Here is a 14,642-nt window from a genome sequence, read left to right as displayed (position 1 = left end):
AGTACATCAGTCTCAATATCCATGCTATAACTGCGACCCCTGAAATATAAAACGGTCGGCATTAAGAGGTCTTCAGGGTAAAGCAAAGCTAGAAGTAAATTTATCAGTGATGAATTTAGGCAACACTTTCACAAATGTTTGCCACTTCCATCACTGATTTAAAGGGCAGATGTCTAGAATATTTTTTTTTTTCTTCATAGGTGTCAGAGGTCAGTGCCCCCTACTTTTTGTCAACGAACACTACATGGACAAAAGTACTTTGCATCCTGCACGCTAAACCTACAGGAGCTTTTATGACCTACCATTCTAAATCCAGAGGCATCAATGTGGAGTTGGTCCCACGTTGCCCTAAATCAGCTTTCATTCCTCTTGGAAGACTTTCTACAAGATTTTGTAAGGGGTCTGTGTAAAGTTTTGCTCAGTCATCCAGAAGAGCATTTCTGAGATCAGATGCTGATTTTTTTTATCTCTTTCACAATATCTTGTCTAGTTCATCCCAAAGATGTTGAATGGGGTTGATCAAGACTCTGAGGCCGGTCAAGTTCTTCTACACCAAACTCCCAAACAAACATGTATTTAAGGAATTTGCTTGTGCTGGTATACGGAAGAATTAAGATTTCCCTTTACTGGAATGAAGGTGCCAAGGTTGCACCCTGAAAAACATTTCCTGCCTGGCTGTGATATGCCAACTGTAAAATGTTTGGCAGAGGAGGTATAATGCAATAAGCAAGGCAACACAGACTCCTTCACCAAACTTTACAGCTGGCAAAAATGCAGTCAGGCAAGTAACGCTTTCCTGGCACACACCAGACTCATCCATCACATGCCAGAAGTGTGATCAGTCATTGCACGGAATACGTTTCCTCCAGAGTCTCGTACCAAAGGCTTTACACTAGTCCATCCAATACTTAGCATAATGCTTGGTGATATAAGGCTTGCAAGTAGCTGCTTGGCCATGAAGCTCCCGATGCGCAGTGTTTGTGCCCATATTGATATTAATAGAAGGCTGCGTGGCCCTCTTCTAAGTTAGGTTCTCAAGTAGGATTCCGTTCCAAACATAGTGAAAGTTATAGACTTGGAATTCCAGGGGTGGATGTGAAATTATGAATAAAATGTATTTTTTTGTGAACGTCTAGTTCCGATGAAGGTCTAAAGACTCTCTTAAAGTCACTATATATGCAGTGGTTTGCCTGTGCTGATACTGATGCCAGAGATGGCTTGGATTCTGCAGTTACAGTTGTGGCCAAAAGTATTGACACCCCTGCAATTCTGTCAGGTAATACTCAGTTTCTTCCTGAAAATGATTGAAAACACAAATTCTTTGGTATTATTATCTTCATTTAATTTGTCTTAAATGAAAAAACACAAAAAGAATTGTCCTAAAGCCAAATTGGATATAATTCCACACCAAACATAAAAAAGAGGATGGACAAAAGTATTGGCACTGTTCGAAAAATCATGTGATGCTTCTCTAATTTGTGTAATTAACAGCACCTGTAACGTACCTGTGGCACCTAACAGGTGTTGGCAATAACTAAATCACTCTTGCAGCCAGTTGACATGGATTAAAGTTGACTCAACCTCTGTCCTGTGTCCTTGTGTGTACCACATTGAGCATGGAGAAAAGAAAGAAGACCAAAGAACTGTCTGAGGACTTGAGAAACCAAATTGTGAGGAAGCATGAGCAATCTCAAGGCTACAAGTCCATCTCCAAAGACCTGAATGTTCCTGTGTCTACCGTGCGCAGTGTCATCAAGAACTTTAAAGCCCATGGCACTGTGGCTAACCTCCCTAGATGTGGACGGAAAAGAAAAATTGACAAGAGATTTCAACGCAAGATTGTGCAGATGTTGGATAAAGAACCTCGACTAACATCCAAACAAGTTCAAGCTGCCCTGCAGTCCGAGGGTACAACAGTGTCAACCCGTACTATCCGTTGGCGTCTGAATGAAAAGGGACTGTATGGTAGGAGACCCAGGAAGACCCCACATCTTACCCCGAGACATAAAAAAGCCAGGCTGGAGTTTGCCAAAACTTACCTGAAAAAGCCTAAAACGTTTTGGAAGAATGTTCTCTGGTCAGATGAGACAAAAGTAGAGCTTTTTGGGCACAGGCATCAACAGAGTTTACAGGAGGAAAAAAAGAGGCATTCAAAGAAAAGAACACGGTCCCTACAGTCAAACATGGCGGAGGTTCCCTGATGTTTTGGGGTTGCTTTGCTGCCTCTGGCACTGGATTGCTTGACCGTGTGCATGGCATTATGAAGTCTGAAGACTACCAACAAATTTTGCAGCATAATGTAGAGCCCAGTGTGAGAAAGCTGGGTCTTCCTCAGAGGTCATGGGTCTTCCAGCAGGACAATGACCCAAAACACACTTCAAAAAGCACTAGAAAATGGTTTGAGAGAAAGCACTGGAGACTTCTAAGGTGGCCAGCAATGAGTCCAGACCTGAATCCCATAGAACACCTGTGGAGAGATCTAAAAATGGCAGTTTGGAGAAGGCACCCTTCTAATATCAGGGACCTGGAGCAGTTTGCCAAAGAAGAATGGTCTAAAATTCCAGCAGAGCATTGTAAGAAACTCATTGATGGTTACCGGAAGCGGTTGGTCGCAGTTATTTTGGCTAAAGGTTGTGCAACCAAGTATTAGGCTGAGGGTGCCAATACTTTTGTCTGGCCCATTTTTGGAGTTTTGTGTGAAATGATCAATGTTTTGCTTCATTCTCTTTTGTGTTTTTTTCATTTAAGACAAATTAAATGAAGATAATACCAAAGAATTTGTGTTTGCAATCATTTTCAGGAAGAAACTGAGTATTATCTGACAGAATTGCAGGGGTGTCAATAGTTTTGGCCACAACAGTATGAAGTCAGCAGAGTGTTGCCAACAATTATGCCCTCTGCTCCTTGTCACGCAGTGACCCCGCTCTGTAACTTTGTGTGGTCTACACTTCGTGGCCGAGTTGCTGCAGTTCCTTCCGCTTTACAGTAATATCACTCTCAGTTAATAGTGGAATATTAAGGAGGGAAGAAATTTCATGACCCAATTTGTTACGACGATGACATCCCACTGCATGACCGCGCTGGTGACAGTGAGCTCTTTAGAACAAGCCATTGTTCCACAAATGGTAGATAAAGCAGAGGGTATGATGAAGGGTCGGGTGTTATACATCTGTGGCAATGGGACTGGCATTAAAACATGTGTCCCAATAGTTTTCTCCATATGGTGTACACATATCTGTCTATTTATCTCAATTCCGTGGCAAAAAGAAGCAAAGAGTAATTATTCCTTTTAGAAGATCAGCCATAAATTTCATTAGGAATCAAAATCAGAGATTATCAGAAAATGTATTAAAAAGATCGATGGGTTAAATCCGAATAGAACTCTGTTGCGCGTTGCTCAATAATAACATTGATTTCCTCACGTGGGAGCAAAGAGACGTACACCTTAGGGAACAAGTTTATTGTGTTCGGGGTAATACATTGGGTGCTCTCTGAGCTACAAAGGGATAAAGGAAATTCTTCAGTACAAACTGACAAAGGTTAAACAGTATTCACAACAGCGTGTACCACATAATTGGAAATATTTCTGGGTTTAATACAAATGACATTTTCTAGTAATCTACAGCTAACTTTAATAACGTCGTCATACAGATAATGAATTAGGCTAAAATGCACTATAATATTTGGTTTGGAACGGTATCCTTAGTACATCACAAAATACATTTTGATATCCCAAAGAAGCAAGACTTGCAAGTAGGCATTTTAACATGACTAATCTACAGCTACAAACTTCTACTCTTGATAGCATTTACCTTGTTTGGGGCAGTATAACCATATAGGATAAAAGCAGAGAGTAGAATCAGTTTAACATATACACAGAAGTCCGTATTGTAAAGGCTATAAAGATTCCTTGCATGTTGTACAGATGCCTTGTGCTTCTTCACGCTGTACAGTTTATGTAGCGTATCTCTTGGTCCACTGCCTGGCTATCCTGTCATGCTCTGCTCTGTTGGTCAGATACTGAGTGGCTATGCTTCCAACCAGGGGGTCAGCTACAAAGAAAAGAAAGAGGTTACATCGGCAAGATATTCCACCATAACATATGCAATGTGTGCAAACAACTCCAGCAAGTGCAGCATCCTCAAATGCACTGATAAAGCATGAAGGGGCTGTAGATGCAAGTCAGTTTTGTGTCCTATAAATACAATGTGTGTTTAGCCATATGGAAGAAGTGACGACATAGGCTTTAGAGAAATTTCTTATAAAACCAAGCTGCCCTAAGTAACCGTGGTGTAGTTCAAGCATAGGCCTGCTCTCTGTAAGGCTCCTTTCATATTGAGTTGTTGCCCATATTCCGTGGCCCCATTGGGGCTCGCATCCATAAACCCAGCAAAACAGGATTCGGCATATGCACAGACGGGACCATAGACTATAATAGTGCCAATCGAGTCAACGAGTGCTCTGAGGTGTGCTCAGTTTCAAGCATATATGCCTCCGGAGGTGGACACTCAGATATAACAGATACGCCCGAAATTGATGTACGTCAGATCATGCGTTGACTTTGTTGGCACCATTATAGTCTATGGCCCTGTTGGCATATATGCCCGAATCACAATTTTTTTTTTTTTAAGTGTAGGAGGTGGTTTTGCATGCAAGCCCCGATGGGACTACGGAAACTGGGCAAAAATCGCAATATGAAAGGAGCCTTAGCCAGAGTAGGAAAAAAGTGTGCTAAATAAGAGTTTTTGAGGAATTTACCAGAATTATAGATATGAATCTTAAGTAGTCATGACCCCAAACCACTCAGTGGCCCACTAATCACTAGGACTAAAGGGAGAAGCGGTTGAGAGAGTACCCCTTCTGACCACTTTGGACTGTTGTGTTCTTTGGTCTCTCCTCTTAGTCATTTTACATTTCTTTTTGTACCATTTTCACTAAATGGAGCCACACTGCACACTTCAGCATAGTATATAATTACAAATCTGTTTCATAGCCACCTTTTCAGTATGCTGAGACAAATAAAATCTAACAGGCCAGGTGCCAACTTCCCAGTCACCGTTCTGAGGTCAGATTTGATATGAATCATTGAAGCCAATTAAGCTGTGGATGCCTAGGTATCACAAAAAGCGCCCACCAGATTGCTGGTATTTGAGCGCCTGCCAAGAAAATTCAGTCTCCTGACTTGGCTGCCGTGGACTACCGACGAGGACCCTGGATCAGGGTCCTGCAAATATTTTTGCTCAACTGTATACACAATTTAATAGTGGGTATTTATGCCCTTATAAATATGAGATTTTAATTATGGCAGCAATGTGTAGTATTATACTATCTCTAAAGCTGAATGTAGTTGCATGATTGCTAGATTCCCCATGTGGCCATCAGGAGGATCAAATAAAAGTTCAGAGGCGTGCATAAGAAATGTAAGACCAAGGTGAAGTGGTACCGAAAATTTGGGAATGTGTGTGAGGTACAACAACAATGGCGGCATAAGTTTAGAATAAAACCAACCAACACGTCTGACAATCATACTCATTTGTGATAAATTTGAAACCTTTGGCACCGGTTGCACTCTGGGAAGGATGGAAGTGTCATGAAAAACAATCCTTGAGAACACTGCAACTAAAGTTGTTTGTGCAGTAGTTTGCCGAAATCAGAAGTGTCTGGATGGAAATGGAGACCCACTTTGAGCATTAATGGGATTACAGATGTCAAACAAGTCATACAGCTACCCTTTGTTGTCTAGATAAATCTAGTAATAAAGCTTTTATACAGATATTTTTCATCTTGAATTGTGTATAACTTTTTTTTTTGGGTCACCCTATATATTAATTGCGTTTGATTTCTAAGAGAGATCAAAAAGGTCAGGCACATAAGCAAAATGGGGGGGAATGTCAGCCCCCCATTTCATAGCAGCTGATGGGCTGCTGTGTATACAGAGCAAGCAGCCGCTACTGGAAGAGGCAGTGGGAACAATCTCTGTATAAATACACCCGACTCATGAGTATGAGGTATTCGTTAAACATTTACTACAATTTCTATGTGCTGTTATGGCTAATACAAGAGAGACCTGTCACTATACTATGCTATTTGAGTGAGCAGAAACTCGCACATGATACACAACCACATAATACTTTGTCACTAAACTTCATCTCAGTTCTAAGCTTTTTTTTTTTTTTTTTAAAAAAAGCATGAAATAATATTTTGGGTCACTTCCAGCACTAGCGAAAGGCGAGGGAAGTCATCCAATCAACACACACTCTACACAGCTCACCCATGAAGAATTGTATGTACCATTACATTGACATGATCTAGAGTTGAAGCAGGATTCCTAGAACCTCAAGATGAACTTCAGACATGTAGCATCTGCACGCAGAGCTAAACTAGCGCCCTTCATGTGGCTGCACTCGACTTACAGAATTTAATAATTGTCAACTTGTAAGGAGAGCTCTGCCAATGTGTGTGACCAACTAGCCAGCTCCCCACCTGACCTCACCCCTGATGAAGCTGAATTTGGGAGCACGCGCAACGCATGCATTTCCATTCCCTATATTTCCTAACTGTCCTCACCCCCATATTCAAATTTGTTTTTAATTATGTTTGAGGCTGTGTGATAAAGTATGTACACCGGCTGCCAATTACCCTAACTACAATGAGGGTCTGATGTCCCCATTCCTCCTTACAGCATAAGTGGAATGGGTTTGAGTGGGTTTACGATCGAGTAAGCCCCCGACCTCCCCAAAGTCCAAGAGCTGATGGAGACTGCAAGAGTACAGCGCTCATCTGCTTCCTTCAACTACTCAACTCTACGAAGAAAGGTCTTTCTCGAATCCAATTTTATGAAAAGGATCTCCCCCAAAATATCTCATCATTGAAATAAATTTTCCTCCATGAGCACCATGCGGCACATTGATTATAATACACACAGTACTTTGCATTAAACCTTCGCCATCTGTTCTGCCCTGAAATTACCAATGTAAGGACATAATTTACAGCAGACATGACGACACTTAATTCAGACTTGGAAGTGTATTCAAAGAAGCAAAGCTTCACTTCCAGAAGAGATCACAACTGAAAGTGCTTGTGTTTTATGTCACATTTTTCAAAGAAATAACTAACTTATAGCAAAATTACAGTATAAGGAAAACATTGTTTATCTCCATGATTTAATATTTCTAACTAAACTGTGCGCACAATTATAAAGACGAGTAATCTTACCATATCATTTTTATGCAGATTTTCCAACTCTGCGCGGGAATCTATGTTTTCTGTAGTCTATTAATACCCAAAAAGACAAGACTGCCACTATCTACTGGCAGCTTATGGAATCTATATTTTCTGTGGTCTATTAATACCCAAAAAGACAAGACTTGCTGCTATCTATTGGTTATACAAGAGGTTTCTCTATGTTTACATGTAATAGCCTGTCTTTTATATATTGTACATTAATAGCCTGTGTAGTATATTAAGCACTATCTTTCATCTCTTATTTGCTTATTGTTTTCCCACCTGTAGTTTATAAGGGTCATTTAGGGCGAGCCTGGGACAGCCGCCCCGGAGTGGGGCGCCAAATCGTATCTTTTCGGGTGCCAACCTCCACTGTCAGGAACGGATAGCAGGCTAGTGTAGGGCTATCGTAGGTTATTATTGTATAGAGTTTGATAATTGTGTTATTGCACTAGGGGGGTGTTTTTTTACCTCAATTTATTGAAGAGGAAAGTCTGCATCTTTCTAGAAAACCATGATTTTACGCAGAACAATGCAACATCAAAGTGTTCACCACTTGGTAGCTGGTAAAGGCCTTAAGGATAGAAGAGTAATGACATGGGCCCCTTCCTCACCTGATCTAAACCTTATTGAGAAGTTTACATAAAAAGAGTAACAAAAATGCAACGTGTGGATGTAGCCTAAAACTATGTTCACACGTTGCATTTTTGATGCGTTTTCTTCTGAAACCTGTTCTCTTGACAGTGAAGAAACTGCTTACCAAAAGGAGATTTTGCTGCGTTTTTTTTTTTTTTTTGCAGGTACATTTTTGTCTCTTGTGCATGCTGATAAAGTTTAGTGCCCCTCCTTCCAAAAAAAAAAAAAAAGAACATGATGCAACTTGCCGAGTTCTTTGCGCCAAAAACATAGCAAAACCGGATGCCTGCACTTTTTGCAGTGTTTTTGCACTTACTCATTTTACTTTATGGGTGAAAAAAAGCTTCAAAAACGCTGAAAGAAGTGACATGCTGCAGTTATCAAAAATCTCATAGATTTCTGAAATCTCATAGCTTTTGCTGGTACTGTAAAACACAGCTTTTAGTTTGCATTAAAAAAATGCAGCAAAAACACAACATGTGAACATGGCCTTAGGGTGAAAGGAAATTGGTCACCTCTCTGATGAGTGTCTGAGAAGGGCTGTGATTGGTGCTCCCCAAAAAGTTGATCGCCCACAGATCAAAAGCTCACTTTTACTTTATTAAATATTCGTTTGGATTGACCGACAGCTATTTAGTTCTTCAATAATAAAATTAATCACCAAAAATACAATTTGCCTAATAATTGTGCACGCAGCGTATTTTGGCTTAGATGTTCGAAATCTCTACATTTTATTGAAGTTGTAACCGATGTTACATTACGCTACATCCTCCTGGGTGTTGTCTGTTCAATGTCTTCCCTTTTCTAGGCTATGGGGTAGGACGTTAGTGGAAATGTTCACGGTCAGCCTGCAGTAGATGTGAAGCTGCCACTGTCTGGAGACCACTGCTAACTTGTCTATTCTACGGAGGCCACATGACTTCATGCAACCACTTCCATCATACATCTAGCCTTTGACGCAAGTATTATTGGATTACTCCTACGATCTGTTGATCCGCCCCATTCCCCTCACATATCTTCTTACCAGGGTTGCAGTCTGTCAATAGGGAACAAATAGATAGCAAAACTTTTGATATAGTCAGTGCCGGACTCCAGTTATCTTTCAGAATATCCAAGCAGATGACTCCTTGGCTGTTGATATTACAGTGATAGATTCTGGTTCTGAAAGTGACCTAAAATGCAAGAAAAACAAAGGGGCATTAGGGGTATGCACGATGGATATACTGATAAGACGCTGAGGACATCATACTTTACTGTTAAGTGTGTCACAGCTACACGTTAATATTAATAAGTCTTTATGAATTGGGAGACAGCTGGAGAAAAAAAAAAACCCAACAAAAAACCTGGAAATAGGTGGAAATGGGTTCTATGAACTTATCAGGTCATAAATATTTATGGAAATGTCCACTTTGATATATCTTTCAAATATACTATTAGAAAATGTTGAATTAAAGGGTTTCTAATTAACTTTTGTCCTGAGTGGACCACGTTTACAAAAAACTCCTCTCTAGAGGGATTAGCCATGGATTTAATTGAATACTGTGTAATGCTTAATTCTTCCCCTGGTCGTGCTGCAGGAAAACTGAACACTTAGGCTGTGTGCCCACGTAGCGATTTTTAAGCGTTTTTGCAGCGATTTTCGGCGCGAAAACGTTTAAAAATCGTGTACAGAACGCCCCTCATGCATTCCTATGGCGTTCCGCACATGCTGTGCTAATGCTGCACTTTTTTCCACGGCGGAATCGCATCGCGGAAAAAAATCGCAGCATGCTCATTCTTTTGTGCGGAATCGCAAAGAATTGCCGCGATTCCGCACCCACAGGAATGCATGAGAATCACTTACTTCCCGCATGTGGCTATGCCCACCATGCGGGAAGTTAAGCGTCTCATGTGCGGTTGGTACCCACGGTGTGGAGGAGAGGAGACTGTCCTCCAGGCCCTGGGTACCATACCCCTGTAAAAAAAAGAATAAAAAATAAAAAAAATCAGGGTATATTTACCTTCCGGCGTCCCGCGCTGCATTCCCGGCCTAAGCGTTCCCAGTAATGCCTTGCGGCAAGGCCCTGTGATGACGTAGTCTCGCGTTACTCTAGCGGTCTCGCAAGATCGCTATAGTAACGCGAGACCAACGTCATCACAGGTCTCGCAAGGCATTACTGGGAACGCTGAGGCCCGGGATGACAGCGCAGGACGCCGGAAGGTAAATATACCCCGATTTTTTTTTTTATTTTTTTTTTAGCATTTTAACATTCTATCTTTTACTATTGATGCCGCAGTTTTTAGAGTGGTGTCACTTTGGGATATTTTCTGTTATACTGACCCCCACACTCACTTCAAAACGTGAGGCGGTCCCTAACAAAAAAATGGTTTTTGTAAGTTTTGTTGGAAAAATGAGAAATCGCTGGTCAACTTTTAACTCTTATAAATGTCCCAACGAAAAAAATTATGTTTCCAAAATTGTGCTGATGCAAATTAGACATGTGGGAAATGTTATTAACTATTTTGTGTGACACAACTCTCTGATTTAAGGGTACGAAAATTAAAAGTTTGAAAATTGCAAAATTTTCTAAATTTTTGCCAAATTTCCATTTTTTTCATAAATAAACGCAAGTTATAGCGAAGAAATTTTACCACTAACATGAAGTACAATATGTCATGAAAAAACAATCTCAGAATCGGTGGGATACGTTGAAGTGTTCCAGAGCTATAACCTCATAAATTGACAGTGGTCAGAACTGTAAAAATTGGCTTGGTCAAGAAGCACCAAATTGGCTCAGTAACTAAGTAGTTAAAAGTTTAGCGCCGGTTAAGTTCCCTCAGCCAGATTGGGCCTGTCCAAGCATTACATGGAGGTCTACTTATCTGAACATTTTCCATACAATACTACATTTCCCCTGACTAAAACTGATCACTTAGGTTTTCAAAAGCTGGACCCAAGACTAAAAACAAAACAGAATCATTATAAATGGACCCCAACCACATGAGCCTTACCCAACGATTGCTGTGTATGCATATAACAGAAACACATCTATTAAAATGTTAACATGTAATACTATTTCTCTGATTTAACTTCTGGAAAAGAATAATTTCAGCCAACATATATTTTGGAAAGGAAAATAAAAAGGTCCCTTGGCTCCACATACTGTAATGTGTCTATAACACTTGTTAGATGATATTTTGGACACCACAATTTAAAGCTTTATGAGCAGATACTGGCAAAATATCTATTGGATAAGAATTCAGTATTAACATGACCTAAACCCTGGTTTCTCCTTATAAAATAATAATACTTTTTGTGAGCCTTCCAAAAGAGAGCACGACTTAATAGAATGTGTCTGAGCTCACATATGGCAGTCATTTCTTTAAAAACAGAGAAGTAGAGTATTTTATTTCTGGCTGTCCTAGATGTAAAACGTCTGCTCGTATCTTGCAATTTTATATTTGTCTCCTCAGAGTCAGATTTAGCATTGCAGTCAATAGTCCGGTTACAGTCTCACGCCTCCACGATACTGATCTGCTGGGACGTGCAGAAGTCTACGCTAGTCAAACTTCTGGCCAAGTCACTGAAATGAGCGTCTCAAATACAAGCAACGCAGCGATAGATGGCCTCATGCTTTAATTAAAGGAGGTGGCATCCAAAACGGTGTCACTGCACAGCATAAGCTCCAAGAGATGACACCAGTCTCCAGAAATACTAGAGCAATTCGATTTTATAGAAATTATGGACAGAGTTTCTCTGAAGGGCTCGATTTACCTTTGGTGGCTTGAATGGATAATCGGATGAAAAAGTGATATCCAAAAAAAATACTCCTCCTTCATAAACTGATCCAGGTGGTCCCAGAATAGTCGACCTCCACTCATATATGTTGTCTCCCTTTGGGCCAGCACTAAGAAACAGGAAAATAAAGGTATTTAATAAACACCACAAACAATGATAAAAACTGGATATGTTAAAATGTAATTTAAGTGGACCAGTAAAAGAATACCTGACCAATTGTTATATTTCCTGATATGTTAAAAAAGTTCAGCAAAATAATTAAAGTCGCTAGAAATCATAAGGACCATGTCAATAAACCGCAAAAGTTGTTTAGGTTAACTGCTTCCCGGCCACTGACTGTAAATAAACCAGGGCTGTGGAGTTGGTATCGGTAAGCCAAACCTCCAACTCAATTTCCCAGACTCTGACTCCAGAGCCGTGGTTACTACTGAGCATGTGCATAATTTGCCTTAGATTCATCTCCACAGCACCGGTCACTACTAAGCATGTACATAACGTGTAGCACAGATTCATCTCCACTACGACTCCACAGCACTGGTCACTACTGAGCATGTACATAAAGTGCAGCACAGATTCATCTCATCTACGACTCCACAGCACCGGTCACTACTGAGCATGTACATAAAGTGCAGCACAGATTCATCTCCACTATGACTCCACAGCACCGGTCACTACAGAGCATGTACATAAAGTGCAGCACAGATTCATCTCATCTACGACTCCACAGCACTGGTCACTACTGAGCATGTACATAATGTGCAGCACAGATTCATCTCCACTGCGACTCCACAGCACCGGTCACTACTCAGCATGTACATAAAGTGCAGCACAGATTCATCTCCACTATGACTATGACTCCACAGCACTGGTCACTACTGAGCATGTGCATAAAGTGCAGCACAGATTCATCTCATCTACGACTCCACAGCAGTGGTCACTACTGAGCATGGACAAAGTGCAGCACAGATTCATCTCCACTGTGACTCCACAGCACTGGTCACTAATGAGCATGTACATAATCACTGCGACTCCACAGCACCGGTCACTACTGAGCATGTATATAAAGTGCAGCACAGATTCATCTCAACTACGACTCCACAGCACCGGTCACTACTGAGCATGTGCATAAAGTGCAGCACAGATTCATCTCATCTACGACTCCACAGCACCGGTCACTACTGAGCATGTGCATAAAGTGCAGCACAGATTCATCTCATCTACGACTCCACAGCACCGGTCACTACTGAGCATGTACATAAAGTGCAGCACAGATTCATCTCATCTACAACTCCACAGCACCGGTCACTACTGAGCATGTGCATAAAGTGCAGCACAGATTCATCTCAGCTAAAAGCTGAGATCCGTAGATCAGGGACAGGACAGACATTTATAGGACTTTTCATAACTTTCCCAAATTATTATGAAACCATTTACAGCACATCCTGCATTGTATTACTGTACCCAATTTATTATATAAATTTTATTAGTCGCTCCATTTTATACCAACTCCACTAAAATGGACACTGGACCCCACAACTCCGAAGCTCTGAAATAAACACTGAAGCTTGCTTAGCTTAGTGCAGTGCCAACAATTGATTACGGTTGGCGATCTTGCAGCGCTCAGGACCCTTACACACCTCCAAGCACTGGGATTCCGATGTAGAATGCTAGCTCTTCACTGGCGACATCATCGAGACCTGATTGGCTGAGATACAGATAAGGTTAGCCCTGTTTTATCTTCTTGATGCCACGATCAATAACGTTTGTGGCATTTAGAGGATTGTGAGAGTGGGCTCCTTCTCTCACCCCTGTGCAACCTTGTGAGTTGATTAAGGGAAAGCAGAGGGTTGCCAGTAAATACCTAATTTTGTGCAAACAAAAAAAGTATACGTATTTCCATATTTCACCGAGTCCAGAACAACCTGTTCTAGAAAACGGTCACATTAATTAACCCACCCAGTAAACTCCGTAAAAAAAGTTAAAAACGTGCAAAAAAAAAATTAAATAAAAAGGCTTTTTCATCATACCGCTCAAAATAGTGGAATAAAACGCGATCAAAAAGTTGAATGTAAATAAAACTGCTATTGCTGAAATCATCTTATCCCACAACAAAAAGCTGCCATACAGCTTCAACAGCTGAGAAAAAAACCCCATAGCTCTCACAATAAAGTGATGCAAAAACATCTCTTTTTATAAAATAGTTTTTATTGTGGAAAAGCACCAAAACAAAAAAACAAAAACAAAATGTGGTATCACTTAACGTACTGACCTGAAGAATAAAGCTGTCTTATCACTTTTGCCAAACTGAACTGCATAACTCCCCTACCCCCCCGCCCTCCCCCCAAAAAGAAAATCCTGAATTGCTGTTTTTAGTTCTTTCAGCCCTACAAAAATCGAAATAGAAAGCAATCAAAAAATGTCATGTGCCCAAAAATGGTAACAATTAAAACAAAAGTCATCCCCAAATAACAAGCTGTCACATGACAGTCAGCAGAAATATAGAAATGTTATATTATAGCTTTCAAAATATGATGAAAGTTTTTGCAAAAAAAAAAAAAAAGCAGTTTTAGTGTGTGGCAGTAGCCAAACATGAAAAAAATATATAAATCTGACATCATTGTAATTTCACTGATCTGAAGAATAAAGTCATCTAATCACTTCTACTGCACGAAGAACGGTGTAAAAAAAAAAAAAAAAATACAACCAATTCCTGACCTGCTGATGATTTGTTCATTCAACCTTCCAAAGGTCGCAGTATATCACGGCTCACATTTATCCTGCGCTCTGCGCTGAGTGTTCCATTATGAATACCTAATAAGAGCACCACATGAAGAACACTCCCACAGCCCTGACCCACAGTCCAGAGCAACTCTGCTGCCTTATTATAGTAAATGGATCAGTATTACCTGAATCCCATCATTCAGAGAGTTAAATGGAAACCCAGATGTAAGTGCTCAGTGTAGAGTACTGGATAAATGGAACAAAAAAAAAAAAAATCCTGCAA

At 40.6% G+C, this 14,642-nt stretch overlaps 1 protein-coding gene across 2 annotated transcripts in view; it reads right to left on the bottom strand.

The window, feature by feature from the left end:
* Window positions 1–3,445: 3,445 nt before the first annotated feature.
* UBE2E3 (ubiquitin conjugating enzyme E2 E3) overlaps window positions 3,446–14,642 on the bottom strand; it is a 72,690-nt gene continuing 61,493 nt past the window's right edge. For both annotated transcript variants that reach the window (XM_073577487.1, XM_073577486.1), the window contains 3 exons: window positions 11,615–11,747; window positions 8,885–9,032; window positions 3,446–4,052 (listed from right to left, as the gene is read on the bottom strand). In XM_073577487.1, coding sequence (XP_073433588.1) covers window positions 3,955–4,052; window positions 8,885–9,032; window positions 11,615–11,747 — 379 coding nt within the window. In that variant the 3' untranslated portion in view covers window positions 3,446–3,954. The remainder of the gene's footprint in view (window positions 4,053–8,884; window positions 9,033–11,614; window positions 11,748–14,642) is intronic.

Source organism: Dendrobates tinctorius, unplaced genomic scaffold (assembly GCF_039654945.1).
Source record: "Dendrobates tinctorius isolate UK_male_01 unplaced genomic scaffold, ASM3965494v1 ptg000056l, whole genome shotgun sequence".
In the NCBI taxonomy this organism is placed as follows: Eukaryota; Metazoa; Chordata; class Amphibia; order Anura; family Dendrobatidae; genus Dendrobates; species Dendrobates tinctorius.
Note: the sequence above shows the minus strand (reverse complement) of the source record. Positions and strands in the feature narration are given on the sequence as shown.